Source organism: Salmo salar, chromosome ssa24 (genome assembly GCF_905237065.1).
Source record: "Salmo salar chromosome ssa24, Ssal_v3.1, whole genome shotgun sequence".
Classification (NCBI taxonomy): domain Eukaryota; kingdom Metazoa; phylum Chordata; class Actinopteri; order Salmoniformes; family Salmonidae; genus Salmo; species Salmo salar.
This window is the reverse complement of record NC_059465.1, coordinates 36,334,932-36,359,865: the sequence shown is the minus strand read 5'-3', so window position 1 is coordinate 36,359,865 and position 24,934 is coordinate 36,334,932. Positions and strand designations below refer to the sequence as shown.

At 41.7% G+C, this 24,934-nt stretch overlaps 1 protein-coding gene across 2 annotated transcripts in view; it reads right to left on the bottom strand.

Moving 5' to 3' along the window:
* LOC106585863 (ras and EF-hand domain-containing protein) overlaps positions 1-24,934 on the bottom strand; it is a 31,274-nt gene that overhangs the window by 5,318 nt on the left and 1,022 nt on the right. Inside the window, exons 2-15 of one of the 2 annotated variants that reach the window (XM_014172579.2) lie at positions 24,752-24,832; positions 22,392-22,538; positions 18,731-18,821; positions 13,907-14,002; positions 13,433-13,510; positions 12,844-12,959; positions 10,065-10,133; positions 9,243-9,321; positions 8,599-8,678; positions 6,867-7,209; positions 6,615-6,749; positions 5,962-6,112; positions 5,708-5,789; positions 5,182-5,296 (exon numbers count right to left, since the gene is read on the bottom strand). In XM_014172579.2, coding sequence (XP_014028054.2) covers positions 5,182-5,296; positions 5,708-5,789; positions 5,962-6,112; positions 6,615-6,749; positions 6,867-7,209; positions 8,599-8,678; positions 9,243-9,321; positions 10,065-10,133; positions 12,844-12,959; positions 13,433-13,510; positions 13,907-14,002; positions 18,731-18,821; positions 22,392-22,538; positions 24,752-24,795 — 1,626 coding nt within the window. In that variant the 5' untranslated portion in view covers positions 24,796-24,832. The remainder of the gene's footprint in view (positions 1-5,181; positions 5,297-5,707; positions 5,790-5,961; positions 6,113-6,614; positions 6,750-6,866; positions 7,210-8,598; positions 8,679-9,242; positions 9,322-10,064; positions 10,134-12,843; positions 12,960-13,432; positions 13,511-13,906; positions 14,003-18,730; positions 18,822-22,391; positions 22,539-24,751; positions 24,833-24,934) is intronic. The other variant, XM_014172577.2, reaches the window with a different exon arrangement.

Genomic DNA, 24,934 nt, shown 5'->3' with positions numbered 1-24,934 from the left:
TAACAGACACATCTCAACATCAATTGTTCAGAGGAGACAGCGTGAATCAGGCCTTCATGATCAAATTGCTGCAAAGAAACCACTACTAAAGGACACCAATAAGAAGAAGACACTTGCTTTGGCCAAGAAACATGAGCAATGGACATTAGACCGGTGGAAATCTGTCCTTTGGTCTGATGAGTTCAAATTTGAGATTTTTGGTTCTAACCGCCGTGTCTTTGTGAGAAGTAGTGTAAGTGAACAGATGATCTCTGCATATGTGGTTCCCACCATGAAGCATGGAGGAGGAGGTGTGATGCTGTGGGGATGCTTTGCTGGTGACACTGTCTGTGATTTATTTTGAATTCAAGGCACACTTAACCAGGATGGCTACCACTGCATTCTGCAGCGATACACCATCCCATCTGGTTTGCGCTTAATGACCCAGCACACCTCCAGGCTGTGTAAGAGCTATTTGACCAAGAAGGAGAGTGATGGAGCGCTGCATCAGATGACCTGGCATCCACAATCCCCCGACCTCAACCCAATTGAGATGGTTTGGGATGAGTTGGACCGCAGAGAGAAGGCAAAGCAGCCAACAAGTGTTCAGCATATGTGGGAACTCCTTCAAGACTGTTGGAAAAACATTCCAGCTGAAGCTGGTTGAGAGAATGCCAAGAGTGTGCAAAGCTATCATCAAGGCAAAGGGTGGCTACTTTGAAGAATCTAAAATATAACATATTTTGATTTCTTTAACACTTTTACTACATGATTCCATATGTTTTTTCATAGTTTTGATGTCTTTACTATTATTCTACAATGTAGCAAATAGTAAAAATAAAGAAAAACCCTTGAATGAGTACAGTAGGTGTATTCAAACTTTTGACTGGTTCTGTATGTGTATTTAAATGCACACTACTCAGTCGCTCAATCAATGCAACACTTCACACTACAAATTCACAGGCAGTACCGTACGTAGCATACATCTATTTTAGCAAAGTGAAAGTCACCAAGAATCAAACATACACATGCAACACATAGCACTTACATGTAGACTGCACATAAAATAAAGAGAAAAACAGAGTGAGAACACAATTTTCCAACACTGGGGTCAAATACTGCACTTGTCACCCATCAAATGACACTCGACAACATGTGCATAGGGACTTCAGCATGTGCATAGGGACTTCAGCATGTGCATAGGGACTTCAGCAGGCTTCATCTATTGCATATTGTTGTGATGACAAAACCTCAAATTCTTATACATCAAAGCCCCAACCATTCCAAAGTCACCACAGTAAATGTATTGAATGTTTTGTGTTATCTAGTGTTATGGAAGATACTGATTGTATACACTACAAGATGGCTGCCGTGGCGTCACCCAACTGGTGCTACACATTGGTGGCGGATGACGTGAGTTTCAACCTTACTATGTGAAGAGCTTTGAGCACCTGGGAAAGCGTCATATAAATCCATTAAGTTATTATATAAATCCAATCAGGTCATTATATAAATCCAATCAATTATTATATAAATCCAATCAGGTCATTATATAAATCCAATCAATTATTATACAAATCCAATCAGGTCATTATATAAATCCAATCAATTATTATACAAATCCAATCAGTTATTATATAAATCCAATCAGTTATTATATAAATCCAATCAGGTCATTATATAAATACAATCAGTTACTATATAAATCCAATCAGTTACTATATAAATCCAATCAATTATTATATAAATCCAATCAATTATTATACAAATCCAATCAGTTATTATATTAATCCAATCAGTTATTATATAAATCCAATCAGTTACTATATAAATCCAATCAGGTCATTATATAAATCCAATCAGTTATTATATAAATCCAATCAGTTATTATATACATCCAATCAATTACTATATAAATCCAATCAGTTATTATATAAATCCAATCAGTTACTTTATAAATCCAATCAGTTACTATATAAATCCAATCAGTTACTATATAAATCCAATCAGTTATTATATAAATGCAATCAGTTATTATATAAATCCAATCAGTTATTATACAAATCCAATCAGTTACTATATAAATCCAATCAGTTATTATATAAATCCAATCAGGTCATTCTATAAATCCAATCAATTACTATACAAATCCAATCAGTTATTATATAAATCCAATCAGTTATTATACAAATCCAATCAGTTATTATATAAATCCAATCAGTTACTTTATAAATCCAATCAGTTACTATATAAATCCAATCAGTTATTATATAAATGCAATCAGTTATTATATAAATCCAATCAGTTATTATACAAATCCAATCAGTTATTATACAAATCCAATCAGTTACTATATAAATCCAATCAGTTATTATATAAATCCAATCAGGTCATTATATAAATCCAATCAATTATTATACAAATCCAATCAGTTATTATATAAATCCAATCAGGTCATTATATAAATCCAATCAATTATTATACAAATCCAATCAGTTATTATATAAATCCAATCAGGTCATTATATAAATCCAATCAATTATTATACAAATCCAATCAATTATTATACAAATCCAATCAGTTATTATATAAATCCAATCAGGTCATTATATAAATACAATCAGTTACTATATAAATCCAATCAGTTACTATATAAATCCAATCAATTATTATATAAATCCAATCAATTATTATACAAATCCAATCAGTTATTATATTAATCCAATCACTTATTATATAAATCCAATCAGTTACTATATAAATCCAATCAGGTCATTATATAAATCCAATCAGTTATTATATAAATCCAATCAATTATTATATAAATCCAATCAATTATTATACAAATCCAATCAGTTATTATATTAATCCAATCACTTATTATATAAATCCAATCAGTTACTATATAAATCCAATCAGTTACTATATAAATCCAATCAGTTATTATATAAATCCAATCAGTTATTATATAAATCCAATCAGTTATTATACAAATCCAATCAGTTACTATATACATCCAATCAATTACTATATAAATCCAATCAGTTATTATATAAATCCAATCAGTTACTTTATAAATCCAATCAGTTACTATATAAATCCAATCAGTTATTATATAAATCCAATCAGTTACTATATAAATCCAATCAGTTACTATATAAATCCAATCAGTTACTATATAAATCCAATCAGTTATTATACAAATCCAATCAGTTACTATATACATCCAATCAGTTACTATACAAATGCAATCAGTTATTATATTAATCCAATCAGTTATTATACAAATCCAATCAGTTACTATATAAATTCAATCAGTTACTATATAAATCCAATCAGTTATTATACAAATGCAATCAGTTATTATATAAATCCAATCAGTTACTATATAAATCCAATCAGTTATTATACAAATGCAATCAGTTATTATATAAATCCAATCAGTTATTATACAAATCCAATCAGTTACTATATACATCCAATCAGTTATTATATACATCCAATCAGTTACTATATAAATCCAATCAGTTATTATACAAATGCAATCAGTTATTATATAAATCCAATCAGTTATTATACAAATCCAATCAGTTACTATATAAATCCAATCAGTTACTATATAAATCCAATCAGTTACTATATAAATCCAATCAGTTACTATATAAATCCAATCAGTTACTATACAAATGCAATCAGTTATTATATACATCCAATCAGTTATTATATTAATCCAATCAGTTACTATATAAATCCAATCAGTTACTATATAAATCCAATCAGTTACTATATAAATCCAATCAGTTATTATATACATCCAATCAGTTATTATACAAATGCAATCAGTTATTATATACATCCAATCAATTACTATATAAATCCAATCAGTTATTATATAAATCCAATCAGTTACTATATACATCCAATCAATTACTATATAAATCCAATCAGTTATTATATAAATCCAATCAGTTACTTTATAAATCCAATCAGTTACTATACAAATCCAATCAGTTATTATATTAATCCAATCAGTTATTATATAAATCCAATCAGTTACTATATAAATCCAATCAGGTCATTATATAAATCCAATGAGTTATTATATAAATCCAATCAGTTATTATATACATCCAATCAATTACTATATAAATCCAATCAGTTACTATATAAATCCAATCAGTTATTATATAAATCCAATCAGGTCATTATATAAATCCAATCAGTTACTATATAAATCCAATCAATTATTATACAAATCCAATCAGTTACTATATAAATCCAATCAGTTATTATATAAATCCAATCAGGTCATTCTATAAATCCAATCAATTATTATACAAATCCAATCAGTTATTATATAAATCCAATCAGGTCATTATATAAATCCAATCAATTATTATACAAATCCAATCAATTATTATACAAATCCAATCAGTTATTATATAAATCCAATCAGGTCATTATATAAATACAATCAGTTACTATATAAATCCAATCAGTTACTATATAAATCCAATCAATTATTATATAAATCCAATCAATTATTATACAAATCCAATCAGTTATTATATTAATCCAATCACTTATTATATAAATCCAATCAGTTACTATATAAATCCAATCAGGTCATTATATAAATCCAATCAGTTATTATATAAATCCAATCAGTTATTATATAAATCCAATCAGTTATTATATAAATGCAATCAGTTATTATATAAATCCAATCAGTTATTATACAAATCCAATCAGTTACTATATAAATCCAATCAGTTACTATATAAATCCAATCAGTTACTATATAAATCCAATCAGTTACTATACAAATGCAATCAGTTATTATATACATCCAATCAGTTATTATATTAATCCAATCAGTTACTATATAAATCCAATCAGTTACTATATAAATCCAATCAGTTACTATATAAATCCAATCAGTTATTATATACATCCAATCAGTTATTATACAAATGCAATCAGTTATTATATACATCCAATCAGTTATTATATTAATCCAATCAGTTACTATATAAATCCCATCAGTTACTATATACATCCAATCAGTTACTATATAAATCCAATCAGTTATTATATACATCCAATCAGTTACTATATAAATCCAATCAGTTATTATACAAATGCAATCAGTTATTATATACATCCAATCAGTTATTATATAAATCAATAAAATATTACTACCTCGATCATGTCCACCCACTCTCGGACGTTGAGGAAGCTCTTTTCACAGGTGACATCATACAGCAGGAGGACGCCATCGGCTCGTCTGAAGTAGGACTTAGCAATGCTGCGGAACCTGGGACACACACACAGGGTTAAAGGTCAACACAGAACCACTCCAAACATTGGCTGAAATTGACAAATTGTGGGGATTCGCCATACTGGAAAAAAGTTATTGCAATATTCAAAACAAAGATGCAGATAAGGAGGTACAAAGCAAATTGTCCAGTGTTAAATATCAACACTGAAAGTGTGTCTGTAGACCCTTAGGATCACACTTGATGAAGTCCATAGGACCAAAAATGGATGGATGCAACAACCACGTCACTAACAAATACAGTTATGGTTGGTAACTCTACAATTTATATTAGAATTTAGAATGGACACTAAGTAGTGTGTTAATTTAACACTATTGCAGTGTGCTTATGGGTCCACAGACTCCACAGTGGTGATTTAACACGCTGTGTTATTTTTTTAACACACACACCTCTCCTGGCCTGCTGTGTCCCATAGCTGTAGTAGGGTAGGCTCTCCATCCACTACCAGAGTCTTCATCTGAAAGTCCACCCCTGAGGACAAACACAAGAGGGTGTTCAAACACACTATTCCAAAGACCATCCCACTGCTAAACATATCTCCTATAGCTGACCCAGGCAGCTAGCCATGAATACAACCCCCCCACTGTGGAATAGAGCCGTGTCAGTGTTGACTATGTACGCAGGTGAGAGCTAACACACCCACCCAGGGTGGCGCTGGTGTTTCCTCGAAACTCGTTCTTGCAGAGGCGGAGCAGGAAGCTGGACTTGCCCACCGCCGCGTCACCTGCCAACACCACCCGGTAGGCCTTCTCTGATGTCATATATCCCAGGTCAGCTGACTCCTTCTCCTTTGCCTGTACGCACACACACACACAGAGAGAGAGAGAGAGAGAGAGAGAGAGAGAGAGAGAGAGAGAGAGAGAGAGAGAGAGAGAGAGAGAGAGAGAGAGAGAGAGAGAGAGAGAGACAGAGAGACAGAGAGACAGAGAGAGAGAGAGAGACAGAGAGAGAATTAAAGGCACACCTTGACTCAGTCATGCATAGTCAACATAGTCAGCAGTTTGTCCTGAACTAAGTCAAACATTTACACTCAAGTGTTTTCTACCACGTCTCTCTGTTAATCTCCATACTAGTGTTTTCTACCACAAAGGGTCTGTCTGGGTGTCATCAAAAGTACCAAAAGTTTGAGCTTTCCTTTCCTCTCCTCTCCTCTCTTTTCCTTCCCCCACTTTTCTCCTCTCCTCTCCTTTTCTTTCCTCTCCTCTCTTCTCCTCTCCCCCCTTTTCTCCTCTCCTTTTCTTTCCTCTACTCTCCTCTCCTCCCTCTCTCCCCACATGCCATCCCTCTGTCCTGTACCTCATTGGTGATGGCGGACAGGGCTTTGCGTGTGGACGCTCCCGAGCTGTTCTGGCTGACTGGATCCAAGGGTTTCCAGTCCAGGACAGAACCATTGTCTGATCCGAACACCATCTTGTTCCGCACCTCTGCAATCTGACACATCAACACTAGAGCATTAACGTCAGTACACAATGACAGTTATCACTCACAATATGTGTGCTTAGTATAAGTAGATGAATTGTGTATAATGTCTGTGTGTGTATGGCTTACGTCGTTGTCAGAGTTGTCTTCCGTCAGGCCATCTGTGATCCTGGCCACCCTCTGTCCCTCCTCCTCCTCCTCCTCCTCCTCCTCCTCGTGCCCTTTGACCTCCTGCTCAGAGTCATATCCGTAGTTGGAGCCGCGCAGCGTGGACATGCCGCTGTCTAGGCAGCTCTCGGGCAGGCTGTCCACCTCGTAGCTACGTCTGCGCTGCATGCCCGGGTCGCACAGAGCCAGAGCTAGCGTGTCCAGACCGGGCCTCCGACACCCCAGGGAGCCCCTACCACCACCCCCAAACAGGCCTCCCAGTGGGTCCTCATCCTCATCAACATCCTCCACACCCTGGTAGAACCTGGGCCAGGACGGACACAACATCCACACAGTCTGCTAGAAACTTAAACCTTTCCTTTCTACTGCTAAGCTAGCTCCAACAACCATGCTATAACATTTTAAAAATGTTATTTAACTAGGCAAGTCAGTTAAGAACAAATGCTTATTTACAATGACGGCCTACCCCGGCCAAACCCTAACCCGGATGACGCTGGGCCAATTGTGCGCCGCCCTATGGGACTCCCAATCACGGCCGGTTTTGATACAGCCTGGAATTGAACCAGGTCTGTAGTGACACCTCTAGCACTGAGATGTAATGACTCAGACCTCTGTGCCACTTGGGAGCGCAAACACTGACTGTGCAGGTCTGTCCTCCATGGACGGCTATGAGCACAGTCTACAATGCAAACAGGCACGTGTTCAGTGCACATTTTCCACCGGAGAATAATTTGGCATATACTTGAGTTTGAGCATACACACATTTGTATTTGGTATTTTATTAGGATCCCATTAGCTGTTGCAAAAGCAGCTACTCTTCCTGGGGTTCCACACAAAACATGAAACATAATACAGAATGACATAATACAGAACATCAGACAAGAACAGCTCAAGGACAGAACTACATACATTTTTTAAAAGGCACACGTAGCCTACATATCAATGCATACACAGAAACTATCTAGGTCAAATAGTGGAGAGGTGTTGTGCTGCGAGGTGTTGCTTTATCTGGTTTTTTGAAACCAGGTTTGCTGTTTATTTGAGCAATATGAGATGCTTTATATAATACTGTATGTTTTCTTGAATTTGTTCTGGATTTGGGGACTATGAAAAGACCCCTGGTGGCATGTCTGATGGGATAAGTGTGTGTGTCAGTGCTGTGTGTAAGTTGACTATGCAAACAATTTGGGATTTTCAACACATTCATGTTTCTTATAAAAAGAAGAAGTGATGCAGTCAGTCTCTCCTCAACTCTTAGCCAAGAGAGATTGGCATGCATAGTATTTATATCAGGCCTATGATTACAATTAAGAGCAAAACCTGCCGCTCTGTTCTGGGCCAGCTGCAGCTTAGCCTGGTCTTTCCTTGCAGCACTCGACCACATGACTGGACAATAATCAAGATAAGACAAAACTAGAGCCTGCAGGACTTGCTTTGTGGAGTGTGGTGTCAACAAAGCAGAGCATGTCTTTATTACGGCCAGACCTCTCCCCATCTTTACAACCACTTAATCTATATGTTTTGACCATGACAGTTTACAATCTAAGGTAACGCCAAGTAATTTAGTCTCCTCAACTTGTTCAACAGCCTCACCATTCATTCCCAGATTCAGCTGAGGTCTAGAACTTAAGGAATGTGGATGTGCAGTGTGAACCTGCACAAACACGCCAGGTTATTGCTGGTCCTGTCTTACCTGTCCAAGTATGGGGATGAGAAACAGTTGTTCCTGCTCCTCCTGCTAATGATGCTGGCTGGGGAAGCACTGCTATCACGCTGAAACACAACCACAACATCACTGTCACAACTGTGTGTGTGTGTGTGTGTGTGTGTGTGTGCGCCTGTGTGTGTGTGTGTGTGTGTGCCTGTGTGTGAGTGCGTGTATGCATGTGTGCATGCATGTATGCGTGCATGTGTGTGTGTGTGTGCGTGCATATACATGTGTGTGTGTGTGTATATGTGTGTGTGTGTGTGCGCTGAACCCTCTGTGTTAGCACAGGAATGACCGTTAGATGAGAGTGTGTGAAGCTGAGTGGAAGTTCTGAGGTTATGAGGAAAGTGAGTCAGGCTTCAAGACTGAAATCTAATGTTGATATCGTTGCCTCTCATACAGGGTTCAGATGATTGATCCAACAGACAAGCCCCCAGGACTAGCATTGAGAGATTCAACCCGACGTTCAGATCAGACAGATCAGAGAGATGATGGGTAGAGGAGGATAGAAGGTGTGGGATGGGGGGGGGGCAGATTGAAAGAGAGGGACAAAGATGAGAGGCAGGGAGGGCGAGAGAGAACGAGTGTGCTGGTGTTGTTACCATGGTGATGCAGGTGTCTAATCTCACCTTGTTGCTCTTGCTGAGGCTGTTCTCAAGGGACCTGAGCAGCCCATCGTTACTGTCATTAAGCTTCCTGTTGGCTGCCCTATAGAGGGGGAGGAAAAGAGGGAGAGTGAGAGAGTAGGAAGAAAAATAGAGGAGAGAGAGAAAGAAAGAAGAGAGAGAGAGGAGGGAGAGAAAGAGGAGAGAGAGGAGGGAGAGAAAGAGGAGGGAGAGAAAGAAAGAGGAGAGAGAGAGAGGAGAGAGAGAGAGGAGGGAGAGAAAGAGGAGAGAGGGGAGGGAGTGAAACAGAGCAGAGAGAGAGAGAGGGAGAGAAACAGAGGAGAGAGGAAGAAGAGAGAAACAGAAGAGAGAAAGAGAGGAGGGAGAGAAACAAAGGACAGCGAGAGAGGATGGAGAGAAAAAGAGGGAGAGAAACAGAGGAGAGAGAGGGAGGGGGGAGAGAGAGGAGGGAGAGAAACAGAGAAGAGAGAGGAAGGGGAAAAAAGGGGAGAGAAACAGAGAGAGGAGGGATGGAAGAGGATTAGAATGGGAAGGGGGTGATCAAAAGTACCATTGACAGGTTGGCTAATGAAAACAGAAACTTTTCAATACTTCTAAAAAATAAGGTTCGTCGTCTTGAAGTGTTCCTGTTTGTGTGTCAGAGGAGCACTGTGATTGGTCAGTGTTCCTGTTTGTGTGTCAGAGGAGCACTGTCAGTGTTCCTGTTTGCGTGCCAGGCGAGCACTGTGATTGGTCAGTGTTCCTGATTTTGTGTCAGGTGAGCATTGTGATTGGTCAGTGTTCCTGTTTGTGTGTCAGGCGAGCACTGTGATTGGTCAGACTTACTGTAGGATCTCTATCTGTCGCTCCAGGTTATCCCTCTCATCAGAGAACTCTCTCATCATCGCCTCGTATCTGCACATACATAGTTACTCACAACTTACACATATACTCTCATAACACATATTACATACACTATTATACTGTTATAACACTACATAAACACTCAAAGCACATACATAAACTCTCATAACACACACTACATAAACTCTCATAACTCCTACTACATACAGTACACTCTCATAACACATACTACATCAACTGTCATAACACATACAACATACAGTAGTCTCATAACACATACTACATACAGTACACTCAAAACACATACTACATAAACTCTCATAACACATACTACATACAGTACACTCTCATAACACATACTACATACAGTACCCTCTCATAACACATACTACATACAGTACACTCAAAACAACATAAACTCTCATAACACATACTACATAAACTCTCATAACACCTACTACATACAGTACACTCTCATAACACATACTACATAAACTCTCATAACACATATAACATACAGTACACTCTCATAACACATACTACATAAACTCTCATAACACATATAACATACAGTACACTCTCATAACACATACTACATAAACTCTCATAACACATACAGTGCCTATAGAAAGTCGACACCCCTTTGAACTTTTTTCACATTTTGCTGCGTTACAAAGTGGGATTTAAATAAATGTAATTGTTAATTAAAATGTAATATTTTCCCGATTTAGCTACACAAAATACTCCATAATGTAAACGTGAAAAGACAATTCTACAAATGTTTACAAATAAATTAAATAAATAACAAAAATATAGTTGTTGCATAAGTATTCACCCCCTTTGTTTAGGCAAGCCTAAATTAGTTCAGAAGAAACATGTTGCTTAACAAATCACATAATACGTTATATGGAAGTTATAATAGGGGTTGACATGATTTTTGAATGACTACCCCTTCCTCTGTCCCCCATACATATAACATCTGTAAGGTCCCATTAGTCAAGTACTGAGTTTTACCCCTTCCTCTGTCCCCCATACATATAACATCTGTAAGGTCCCATTAGTCAAGTACTGAATTTTACCCCTTCCTCTGTCCCCCATACATATAACATCTGTAAGGTCCCATTAGTCAAGTACTGAGCTTTACCCCTTCCTCTGTCCCCCATACATATAACATCTGTAAGGTCCCATTAGTCAAGTACTGAGTTTTACCCCTTCCTCTGTCCCCCATACATATAACATCTGTAAGGTCCCATTAGTCAAGTACTGAACTTTACCCCTTCCTCTGTCCCCATACATATAACATCTGTAAGGTCCCATTAGTCAAGTACTAAATTTCAAGCACAGATTCAACTACAAACACCAGGGAGCTTTCGAAGGCCTCAAAAAGAAGGGCAGTGATTGGTAGATGGGTAACAATAACAAATCAGACATTGAATATGTCTTTAAGCATGGTCAAGTTAATAATGATGCTGTGGATGATGTATTAAACCACCCAGACACCTCAAAGATGCAGTCGTCCTTCTGAACTGAGCTGCAGGACAGGAAGGAAACTGCTTAGGGATCTCACCATGAGGCCATTGGTGATTTTAAAACAGCTACAGAGTCTGCTTGAAAATCTATGACAAGACTTGAACATTGCTGTCTAGCCATGATCCCCATCACCTTGACAGAGCTTGAATAATAAATAGAAAAATAATGGCCAAATATTGCACAATATAGGTGTGCAAAGCTCTTATGAGAATTACCCAAGAAGACTCACATCTGTAATCGCTGCCAAAGGTGTTTCTAACATGCATTGACTCAGGGGGGTGAATACTTACCTTATCAAGGTATATTTATTTATTTATTTAACCTTTATTTAACTAGGCAAGTCAGTTAAGAACAAATTCTTATTTACAACGACGACCAAACCCTAACCTGGACGACGCTGGGCCAATTGTGCACCGCCCTATGGGACTCCCAATCACGGCCGGTTATGATACAGCCTGGAATCGAACCAGGGTCTGTAGTGACGCCTCTAGCACTGAGATGCAGTGCTTTTTTTTATTTCCTTAATCCCAAAAAATATATAATTTTTCTTCCACTTTGACATTACAGAATATTTTGTGTAGATTGTTGACAGAAAATGACAATTAAATCCATTTTAGTCCTCCTTTGTAACACAATAAAACGTGAAGAAATCCATGTAGACTTTCTATAGGCACTGCACATGAACAGGTTTACATTCTAATAATGCCGACAAAGCAGTCACTTCAGCATTCTCAAAGAATCGACACATTCACAACAAAAAACGTTGTTTGAATGGAACGGGTTCAAAGGCACAGTGTGAAATCTATCTCCCCGGCCTGGTTGCCAGGTAACCGTGTTGTGAGACTCTTTGTGAGTGTGAGTTCACACCAGGATATCCTGTTACAGGCCTGCCAAACATGTTACCACCCCAGGTAAGGCATTTTACGAGAGATTGTACAGATGATTATGTCTCATGCACAATGGGTGTCCAACACAGGCGGCTGGTGGCAGATTCATTGGGGAGGATGGGGTCAAAGTAATGGCTGGAATGGAATAAATGGAACAGTATCAAACACATCCAATACATTGTTTCTATGTGCTTGATATCATTCCATTCACTCCATTATTATGAGCCATCCTGCCCTCAGCAGCCTCCTGTGATTTCCAACACCCATGTTACAGTAACTCATCCTGGATTGACAGGGTGTAATATAAAAATGCCTTAAAATGCTTTGTGTGTGTTGTGTCTCACCCCTCCGAGTTGATGCTGTGGTCTGTCAGGTCACTCTTCAGAGAGTCCAGTTCACTCTGCAGGAAGGCTATGTTAGTGTGGGACTGCATCAACTCCTGCTTCAACCTCTGGTTTTCCTGGGGAGGGAGGGAGGGAGGGGGAGAGAGAGAGAGAGAGAGAGAGAGAGAGAGAGAGAGAGAGAGAGCGAGAGAGAGAGAGAGAGAGAGAGAAAATAGAGCAAACGTGAAAGATGGCAAAAGTGAAGAGAGAAATGCAGAGAGAGAAAGAGAGCAGAGAGAGAGAGAAAGAGAGCAGAGAGAGAGAGAGATATTATCTACCTCACTTGCTTTGGCAATGTTAACACATGTTTCCCATGCCAATAAAGCCCCTTGAATTGAATTGAATTGAGAGAGAAAGAGCAGAAAGAGAGAAAGAGAGAGAGAAAGAGAGAGCAGAGAGAAAAAGACAGAGAAAGAGAGCAGAAAGCGAAAGAGGGGTTAGGGACAGGCGACATCAGGGTCAGAGCCAGACTGATTCTGGAGCAGGAAATGGAGCAGAGATAAAGGATATGTACTGAGTGATATAGAACTAGCTGGAAGAACCATCTCACCAGAGTCAGTTCGTTGATCTTCCTCTTCAGGGTTGAAGACTCGTCTTTCATGTTGATGTTCTTGTACTGGTCTTCAATCTGAGGAGGGAGTAGACATTAAGTAACACAAATGCTGCTTGCTTTCAGCGAATCAGCATCTTCAGAGGCACAGATAGCAGCATAGATGTATTTTATTCAAAGGCGACTATCTTGAGTTCATCTGATTGTTTCATGAACCAATGAACCAAAATGCTTAGTGGGTGAACAGAAGTGATTGGCGAGACTAGCAATTCAGGCAATAGGTGCCAAATTTGAGGTGAATTGTTCACTTTTTCATAAAAGCATGAAACTTGTCCCCAAACTGTTCAAAGGTACCAAGTTTAATAATTTTATGAAAAAGTGAAAATGTCTTTCAAATTTGGCCTGGACTGTAGAGGATATTTTTAGAGTGTACTAGATGGAACTGTATGAGGAATAGTCCAATGGTAAACTCACCAGCTTCATCTTCTGGACCTTGTGCTGCAGCTCACACACCTCGGACTCATAGTGTCTCTTCAGCTCACTTAGAGCTGCCTCGGCCCTCTTGGCTTCCTACAGACAACACAATGGATCAATGGTTTAGCATCATTCCCTCACTCAGGGCCTCCACAAGGACTGAAGACACAACTATAGAGGATAACATCATCATCAACTGCTTACACACTGACAACATATAGAGACCACTACTGCCAAAAAACACAACTACTACTGTCAAAATTAACTCAACACTTAAGGTGACAGGTGAAGGGGCCAGAGTAGTTTGGGTGACAGGTGGAAGGGGCCAGGTTAGTTTGGGTGACAGGTGAAGGGGCCAGGGTAGTTTGGGTGACAGGTGGAAGGGGCCAGGGTAGTTTGGGTGACAGGTGGAAGGGGCCAGGGTAGTTTGGGTGACAGGTGGAAGGGGCCAGGTTAGTTTGGGTGACAGGTGGAAGGGGCCAGGGTAGTTTGGGTGACAGGTGGAAGGGGCCAGGGTATTTTGGGTGACAGGTGGAAGGGGCCAGGGTGTTTTGGGTGACAGGTGGAAGGGGCCAGGTTAGTTTGGGTGACAGGTGGAAGGGGCCAGGGTAGTTTGGGTGACAGGTGGAAGGGGCCAGGGTAGTTTGGGTGACAGGTGAAGGGGCCAGGGTAGTTTGGGTGACAGGTGGAAGGGGCCAGGGTAGTTTGGGTGACAGGTAGAAGGGGCCAGGTTAGTTTGGGTGACAGGTGGAAGGGGACAGGGTCGTTTGGGTGACAGGTGAAGGGGCCAGGGTAGTTTGGGTGACAGGTGAAGGGGCCAGGGTATTTTGGGTGACAGGTGAAGGGGCCAGGGTAGTTTGGGTTACAGGTGGAAGGGGCCAGGGTAGTTTGGGTGACAGGTGGAAGGGGCCAGGTTAGTTTGGGTGACAGGTGGAAGGGGACAGGGTAGTTTGGGTGACAGGTGGAAGGGGCCAGGGTAGTTTGGGTGACAGGTGGAAGGGGCCAGGGTAGTTTGGGTGACAGGTGGAAGGGGCCAGGGTAGTTTGGGTGACAGGTGAAGGGGCCAGGGTAGTTTGGGTGACAGGTGGAAGGGGCCAGGGTAGTTTGGGTGACAGGTGGAGGGGCATGGGTAGTTTGGGTGACAGGTGGAAGGGGCCTGGGTAGTTTGGGTGACAGGTGGAAGGGGCCAGGGTATTTTAGGTGACAGGTGAAGGGGCCAGGGTAGTTTGGGTGACAGGTGGAAGGGGCCAGGGTAGTTTGGGTGACAGGTGGAAGGGGCCAGGGTATTTTAGGTGACAGGTGGAAGGGGCCAGGGTAGTTTGGGTGACAGGTGGAAGGGGCCAGGGTAGTTTGGGTGACAGGTGGAAGGGGCCAGGGTAGTTTGGGTGACAGGTGGAAGGGGCCAGGGTAGTTTGGGTGACAGGTGGAAGGGGCCAGGGTAGTTTGGGTGACAGGTGGAAGGGGCCAGGGTAGTTTGGGTGACAGGTGGAAGGGGCCAGGGTGGTTTGGGTGACAGGTGGAAGGGGCCAGGGTAGTTTGGGTGACAGGTGGAAGGGGCCAGGGTAGTTTGGGTGACAGGTGGAAGGGGCCAGGGTAGTTTGGGTGACAGGTGAAGGGGCCAGGGTAGTTTGGGTGACAGGTGGAAGGGGCCAGGGTAGTTTGGGTGACAGGTGGAAGGGGCCAGGTTAGTTTGGGTGACAGGTGAAGGGGACAGGGTCGTTTGGGTGACAGGTGAAGGGGCCAGGGTAGTTTGGGTGACAGGTGGAAGGGGCCAGGGTAGTTTGGGTGACAGGTGGAAGGGGCCAGGGTAGTTTGGGTGACAGGTGAAGGGGCCAGGGTAGTTTGGGTGACAGGTGGAAGGGGCCAGGTTAGTTTGGGTGACAGGTGGAGGGGCATGGGTAGTTTGGGTGACAGGTGGAAGGGGCCTGGGTAGTTTGGGTGACAGGTGGAAGGGGCCAGGGTAGTTTAGGTGACAGGTGAAGGGGCCAGGGTAGTTTGGGTGACAGGTGGAAGGGGCCAGGGTAGTTTGGGTGACAGGTGGAAGGGGCCAGGGTAGTTTGGGTGACAGGTGGAAGGGGCCAGGGTAGTTTGGGTGACAGGTGGAAGGGGCCAGGGTAGTTTGGGTGACAGGTGGAAGGGGCCAGGGTAGTTTGGGTGACAGGTGGAAGGGGCCAGGGTAGTTTGGGTGACAGGTGGAAGGGGCCAGGGTAGTTTGGGTGACAGGTGGAAGGGGCCAGGGTAGTTTGGGTGACAGGTGGAAGGGGCCAGGTTAATTTGGGTGACAGGTGAAGGGGACAGGGTCGTTTGGGTGACAGGTGAAGGGGCCAGGGTAGTTTGGGTGACAGGTGGAAGGGGCCAGGGTAGTTTGGGTGACAGGTGGAAGGGGCCAGGTTAGTTTGGGTGACAGGTGAAGGGGCCAGGGTAGTTTGGGTGACAGGTGGAAGGGGCCAGGTTAGTTTGGGTGACAGGTGGAGGGGCATGGGTAGTTTGGGTGACAGGTGGAAGGGGCCTGGGTAGTTTGGGTGACAGGTGGAAGGGGCTGGGTAGTTTGGGTGACAGGTGGAGGGGCCAGGGTAGTTTGGGTAACAGGTGGAGGGGCCAGGTAGTTTGGGTGACAGGTGGAAGGGGCCAGGGTAGTTTGGGTGACAGGTGGAGGGGCCAGGGTAGTTTGGGTGACAGGTGGAGGGGCCAGGTAGTTTGGGTGACAGGTGGAGGGGCCAGGGTAGTTTGGGTGACAGGTGGAGGGGCCAGGGTAGTTTGGGTGACAGGTGGAAGGTGCCAGGGTAATTTGGGTGACAGGTGGAGGGGCCAGGGTAGTTTGGGTGACAGGTGGAGGGGCCAGGGTGGTTTGGGTGACAGGTGGAGGGGCCAGGTAGTTTGGGTGACAGGTGAAGGGGCCAGGGTAGTTTGGGTGACAGGTGGAAGGGGCCAGGGTAGTTTGGGTGACAGGTGGAGGGGCCATTGGTAGTTTGGGTGACAGGTGGAAGGGGCCTGGGTAGTTTGGGTGACAGGTGGAAGGGGCTGGGTAGTTTGGGTGACAGGTGGAGGGGCCAGGGTAGTTTGGGTAACAGGTGGAGGGGCCAGGTAGTTTGGGTGACAGGTGGAAGGGGCCAGGGTAATTTGGGTGACAGGTGGAGGGGCCAGGGTAGTTTGGGTGACAGGTGGAGGGGCCAGGTAGTTTGGGTGACAGGTGGAGGGGCCAGGGTCGTTTGGGTGACAGGTGGAGGGGCCAGGTAGTTTGGGTGACAGGTGGAAGGTGCCAGGGTAATTTGGGTGACAGGTGGAGGGGCCAGGGTAGTTTGGGTGACAGGTGGAGGGGCCAGGGTGGTTTGGGTGACAGGTGGAGGGGCCAGGGTAGTTTGGGTGACAGGTGGAGGGGCCAGGGTCGTTTGGGTGACAGGAGGAACATGAATGCTTAAAGGAAATATCTGATTTTTTAAATGTTTTTTATTTGTCACATGCTTTGTAGAGAACAGGTGTAGACTAACAGTGAAATGCTTTTCCAACAATGCAGAGTTAAAGATAAGATAAACAATTAAATTTAAAATATAAATATTGGCACAGTGAATAACGATGAAAAATAACAAGTAAAAATAACATGGCAATATACAGGGAGTACCAGTACCGAGTCGATGTGCAGGGGTACGAGGTAATTGAGGTAGCTATGTACTGTATATAGAGGTAGGGGTAAATTGACTAACAGTAGTGTATGTGGTGAGTGAAATTGTGTATGTGTGTGTTGGGGAGTCAGTGTGAGTATGCGTGAGTGTGTGGGTAGAGTCCAGGGTAGAGTCAAGAGAGTTAGTGCAAAAAAAGGTAAATTGAGGTAGTCCGGGTAGCCATTTTATTATCTATTTATCAGTCTTGTTTAGAAGTCTTATGGCTTGGGGGTAGAAGCTATTCAGGATCCTGTTGTTACAGACTTGGTGCATTGGCACTACTTGCCGTGCAGTAGCAGAGAGGACAGTCTGTGGCTTGGGTGGCTGGAGTCTTTGACAATATTTTGGGCCTTCCTCTGACACTGCCTGGTATAGAGGTCCTGGATGGCAGGAAGCTTGGCACCAGTGATGTACTGGGCCGTACACACTACCCTCTGTAGAGCCTTACGGTCGGATGCCAAGCAGTTGCCATACCAAGTGGTGATGCAGCCAGTCAAGATGCTGTCGATGGAGGAAGAGGCGTTGTCACGCCCTCTTCACGATAAGACTGTTCCCAGAGTAGAGGAACGAGAGAGGGAACCATTTCCCCAGATGAGATTGGGAATAATGTCCAGATTCCACGAAAAGGAGCGCTCAGTCACCTCACCACATAATGTTGACTGGGAGTCCAAGGAATATCACTGTTGAGTAACTTTACTTGTTTTTAAAGGACTGGGACAATCCCACTCCTTTTTGCATTCACTCTTTATTAGATAGGACAGTGAAAGACTGACAGAAAAGCTACAGGAAGAAGAAGAGAGGAGCACGAGAGCGTGTGATGGAATAACATTACCTCAGAATATGGACACTAGACCGCCCAGGCCACCCACCCACTGCAGTTACTTTGAGTCAGATGAAAATCCAGACATGAAAACAGGTTGATGTATCAAGCAGTCCTCCTGACCTGGCCATCGTTGAGGTGTGTTTGAGATTCTATGAGTAATCTGATCCCAGATCCCTCTCTATTTGACATGAGGGAAGAGATGAGCTACACCCTTCTTATCAGTCTGTCTAAACATTGTAGGAACACAACCTGCCGATACCGCCTGATAACACGGACATCATTTCTGAAGTGAATCAGGCAAGTGTGTGTGTGTGTGTGTGTGTGTGTGTGTGTGTGTGTCACCTGAAGCCTTGTGTTGTTCTCGGCTGTATGGATGCGTTGATCCATCTCCTCTTCCATCTCACTGAGTTGCATGGAGGCCTTGTCCTGGGCCCTGAGCAGAAATACAATAGAAAAACATCATATATTATATCTGTGTTGGTGTGTGGAACATATTAATATAAACTCAGCAAAAAAATAAATGTCCCTTTTTCAGGACCCTGTCTTTCAAAGATAATTGGTAAAAATCCAAATAACTTCACAGATATTCATTGTAAAGGGTTTAAACACTGTTTCCCATGCTTGTTCAATGAACCATAAACAATTAATGAACATGCACCTGTGGAACGGTCGTTAAGACACTAACAGCTTACAGACGGTAGGCAATTAAGGTCACAGTTATGAAAACTTAAGACACTAAAGAGGCCTTTCTACTGACTCTGAAAAACACCCAAAGAAAGATGCCCAGGGTCCCTGCTCATCTGCGTGAACATGCCTTAAGCATGCTGCAAGGAGGCACGAGGACTGCAGATGTGGCCAGGGCAATAAATTGCAATGTCCGTACTGTGAGACGCCTAAGACAGCGCTACAGGGAGACAGGACGGACAGCCTGATCGTCCCCGCAGTGGCAGACCATGTGTAGCAACACCTGCACATCACTGACGAGTCGCGGTTTTGTCTCACCAGGGGTGAGGGTCGGATTCGCGTTTATCGTCGAAGGAATGAGTGTTACACCGAGGCCTGTACTCTGGAGCGGGGTCGATTTGGAGGGAGGGTCCGTCATGGTCTGGGGCGGTGTGTCACAGCATCATCGGACTGAGCTTGTTGTCATTGCAGGAAATCTCAACGCTGTGCATTACAGGGAAGACATCCTCCTCCCTCATGTGGTACACTTCCTGCAGGCTCATCCTGACATGACCCTCCAGCATGACAATGCCACCAGTCGTACTGCTCGTTCTGTGCGTGATTTCCTGCAAGACAGGAATGTCAGTGTTCGGCCATGGCCAGCGAAGAGCCCGGATCTCAATCCAATTGAGCACGTCTGGGACCTGTTGGATCAGAGGGTGAGGGCTAGGGCCATTCCCCTAAGAAATGTCCGGGAACTTGCAGTTGCCTTGGTGGAAAAGTGGGGTAACATCTCACAACAAGAACGGGCAAATCTGGTGCAGTCCATGAGGAGGAGATGCACTGCAGTACTTAATGCAGCTGGTTGCCACACAAGATACTGACTGTTACTTTTGATTTTGACCCCCCCTTTGTTCAGAGACACATTATTCCATTTCTGTTAGTCACATGTCTGTGGAACTTGTTCAGTTTATGTCTCGGGTTTTGAATCTTATTATGTTCATACAAATATTTACACATACGTTTACTGAAAATAAATGCAGTTGACAGTGAGAGGACGTTTCTTTTTTTGCTGAGTTTATCTGGATTGGTGTGTATAGAACATAATATTACATTATATCTGTGTTGGTGTGTGTCGAACATAATAATATATCTGTGTTGGTGTGTGTAGAACATAATGTTATATCTGTGTTGGTGTGTGTAGAACATAATAATATATCTGTGTTGGTGTGTGTAGAACATAATGTTATATCTGTGGTGGTGTGTGTAAAACATAATAATATCTGTGTTGGTGTGTGTAAAACATAATAATATATCTGTGTTGGTGTGTGTAGAACATAATAATATATCTGTGTTGGTGTGTGTAAAACATAATAATATATCTGTGTTGGTGTGTGTAAAACATAATAATATCTGTGTTGGTGTGTGTAAAACATAATAATATATCTGTGTTGGTGTGTGTAAAACATAATAATATCTGTGTTGGTGTGTGTAAAACATAATAATATCTGTGTTGGTGTGTGTAAAACATAATAATATCTGTGTTGGTGTGTGTAAAACATAATAATATCTGTGTTGGTGTGTGTAAAACATAATAATATATCTGTGTTGGTGTGTGTAAAACATAATAATATATCTGTGTTGGTGTGTGTAAAACATAATAATATATCTGTGTTGGTGTGTGTAAAACATAATAATATATCTGTGTTGGTGTGTGTAGAACATAATGTTATATCTGTGTTGGTGTGTGTAAAACATAATGTTATATCTGTGTTGGTGTGTGTAAAACATAATAATATATCTGTGTTGGTGTGTGTAAAACATAATAATATATCTGTGTTGGTGTGTGTAGAACATAATGTTATATCTGTGTTGGTGTGTGTAAAACATAATAATATATCTGTGTTGGTGTGTGTAAAACATAATAATATATCTGTGTTGGTGTGTGTAAAACATAATAATATATCTGTGTTGGTGTGTGTAGAACATAATAATATCTGTGTTAGTGCGTGTAAAACATAATAATATATCTGTGTTGGTGTGTGTAAAACATAATAATATATCTGTGTTGGTGTGTGTAAAACATAATAATATCTGTGTTGGTGTGTGTAGAACATAATAATATCTGTGTTGGTGTGTGTAAAACATAATAATATATCTGTGTTGGTGTGTGTAGAACATATTAATATATTATATCTGTGTTGGTGTGTGTAGAACATAATAATATCTGTGTTAGTGCATGTAGAACATCATAATATATCTGTGTTGGTGTGTGTAGAACATATTATTATATCTGTGTTGTTGTGAGTAGAACATAATAATATATCTGTGTTGGTGTGTGTAGAACATAATATTATATTATATCTGTGTTGTTGTGAGTAGAACATAATAATATATCTGTTTTGGTGTGTGTAGAACATAATATTATATTATATATGTGTTGTTGTGTGTAGAACATAATAATATATTATTTTGGTGTTGGTGTGTGTAGAACATAATAATATATCTGTGTTGGTGTGAGTAGAACATAATAATATATTATTTTTGTGTGTGTAGAACATAATATTATATTGTATCTGTGTTGGTGTGTGTAGAACATTATATTATATTGTATCTGGGTTGGTGTGTGTAGAACATAATATTATATTGTATCTGTGTTGGTGTGTGTAGAACATAATATTATATTGTATCTGGGTTGGTGTGTGTAGAACATAATATTATATTGTATCTGTGTTGGTGTGAGTAGAACATAATATTATATTGTATCTGTGTTGGTGAGTAGAACATAATATTATATTATATCTGGGTGGGTGTGTGTAGAACATAATATTATATTGTATCTGGGTTGGTGTGTGTAGAACATAATATTATATTGTATCTGTGTTGGTGAGTAGAACATAATATTATATTGTATCTGGGTTGGTGTGTGTAGAACATTATATTATATTGTATCTGGGTTGGTGTGTGTAGAACATAATATTATATTGTATCTGGGTTGGTGTGAGTAGAACATAATATTATATTGTATCTGTGTTGGTGTTGGTAGAACATAACATATCTGTGTTGGTGTGTGTCAAACATATTAATATATCTGTGTTAGTGTGTGTAGAACATAATACTAGATCTATTTTGGTGTGTGTAGAACATAATATTATATTGTATCTGTGTTGGTGTGTGTGTATTTGAGGGTGTGTATGATAGAATGTCTGCAGTGTATGTACAGTATGTGTTTTTAAACGAACTGCATTCGTTGATGGGTGTGTGTGTGTGTGTGTTGGGTGTGTGTGTGTGTGTGTGTGTGTGTGTGTGTGTGTGTGTGTGTGTGTGTGTGTGTGTGTACCGTTTCACAGCCAGGGCCAGGTTCTCCATCTCAGCGTTGTGCTGTTTGATCTCTCTGGTGAAACTCATGATGACTCTCTCATACTGAGGCACCATCCTGGGCTCTGCCATGCTGATGTTCTGGTACAACGTGGCTGCCTGCTCATTCCTACAGACACAACACAGACAGACAGACAGACAGACAGACAGACAGACAGACAGACAGACAGACAGACAGACAGACAGACAGACAGACAGACAGACAGACAGACAGACAGACAGACAGACAGACAGACAGACAGACAGACAGACAGACAGACAGACAGACAGACAGACAGACAGAAAGGGAATGTTAACACAACAGCAGCATAATGTCTGAACAGCTATTTACCACTAGAACCATCTAGAACCACTAGTTAATATACCTCTCTAATAGCTACTATCATAACATTTCTACAGCACACAAACATCAATGCAACACTTGGGCAAAGTTATGATACTTTGAAATGGAAGCTTACTCATCATGGGCTGGGTCAGGTATCTAGGCTATTTGTTGAACTGGAGAACAAGTAGGTTTAACACACCTGTTCATCTGTATACCTGTGGGCCTACTGTATTTACCTAATATCTACATGCTCATTCAGGCACTTAAATGTTCATTTCTCATTTCCCTAACTGCATAATAATTGTGGAGCCATTTTACATGTTAATAATTCATTCATGCTTTGATAAAACTGGGTCAGATAGGTAGAGTGTGTGAGTTTGCCTTCAACATGGTGGCCAGATTACAATCCTTAAGCATATAGACTCACTGTCACAGTCAACAGCCCTGTCAAGACAGGCAGCCACGGGTCATAAAATCCAGGGCTTAAAGAGAGATCACCTTCCTACATGCAAGCTAAGAAATGCTAAATACTTTTAATAGTAATACTTTTGATAGTAATCAAAAGTGACAGAGGTGCTTGGAGTTATCTCATGTTTAAAACACATCTAGTTACCTGCTTTCTTAAAGTAGAACTACTTAGGAGGGGAACCACAACTGTTCACTGCTCTACTCCAACCATGGTCCTTCCATGGCAGGGGGATGGATGACATGTTTGCGAACACAATGACGGTTTTTGCTGTTTGTGCCCTCATTCTGTTACCAAACTTAGAAACTAAACTGTTCTTCAAGTAAATGTGTTTTTATAACATTTTCTTTACAAATGCTTAAAAGTTGTCCTTGTGCCAGAGTGAGCTCCCGGGTGTGCTCTGGGCTTTAGTAAATTCAGAGCGTTGTCAGATTGTCCCGTTAGTAAATTCAGAGCGTTGTCAGATTGTCCCGTTAGTAAATTCAGAGCGTTGTCAGATTGTCCCGTTAGTAAATTCAGAGCGTTGTCAGATTGTCCCGTTAGTAAATTCAGAGCGTTGTCAGATTGTCCCGTTAGTAAATTCAGAGCGTTGTCAGATTGTCCCGTTAGTAAATTCAGAGCGTTGTCAGATTGTCCCGTTAGTAAATTCAGAGTGTTGTCAGATTGTCCCGTTAGTAAATTCAGAGTGTTGTCAGATTGTCCCGTTAGTAAATTCAGAGCGTTTGCTCTCGGAGCATTTAGAGCACTCACTGGACGCTCTGGCCAAGCAGTAGGGTTGAGCGTTCTGACCTCACAACGGCAGTCAAGCACCCAGGATAACTGGCTAACGTTGGCTAGCTGGTAGCTACTTCCAGACACATCATGAGAGAACAGCTCACTCTGACCATTTTACTCTCCCTAGCAGAGCTGGTGAGGCTGTTTACATGTTATCCAGAGTGTTGGTGACTGTAACTGTGCTGCTGGCAACAATTTAATTACACTTTTTATGCTGACGTTTACTGGTACCGGCCATATTCAACGGTTGATGAGCGTTCATAAATTAATCTGTTATTCTGCACTCCGGCACACTCAGACTAGAGTGCTCTGAAATTGGAGTAGATAACCAGAGTGAATTAAACCTGTTACCATGGAATTGCCCTATTGTGACCTCAGTTTCTGGATGGATGTAGGCCTACTGTCTTTTTGGGGTTGGGGCCCATGCCCCCCCCAGTGATTTTATCTGCTGTACCGGAAAACCCTCTGTCTCCATCCCTAATGAAGGGCCCCAGGGGTGGCCCTTTTTCAAAGAAGCAGGCTAAGATGTTAGTTCCGAGGGGTGTCTTTGTACAGCTGGTGATCAAACAGTCATAATGAGGTCTATTTAAGATGTGATGGGGAACATTGATTAACACAGTGATTCTATGTCCCCTCCATGGTATTGTTAGCCGGTGTCTCAGTCCCATTCCCAGCCCTAGGGGGCAGGGTTCTCCCTCTAACTGCTCAATGGGACCTCATTTCATAACCTGTCATAGGATAGGCTACTGATACCTACCTTTCACTCCTTCCTTTCTTTTTCTCTTTCTTTCTTTCGTTCATTCTTTCGGGTTAGGTTGCTGCATTTCTATTGGTCCTCCTAGAGATAACTGATGTATTAGAGCTAAACTGACCTGAACACACACACGCATCTCACGCACGCACACACACCAACACACGCATCTCACGCACGCGCGGATAC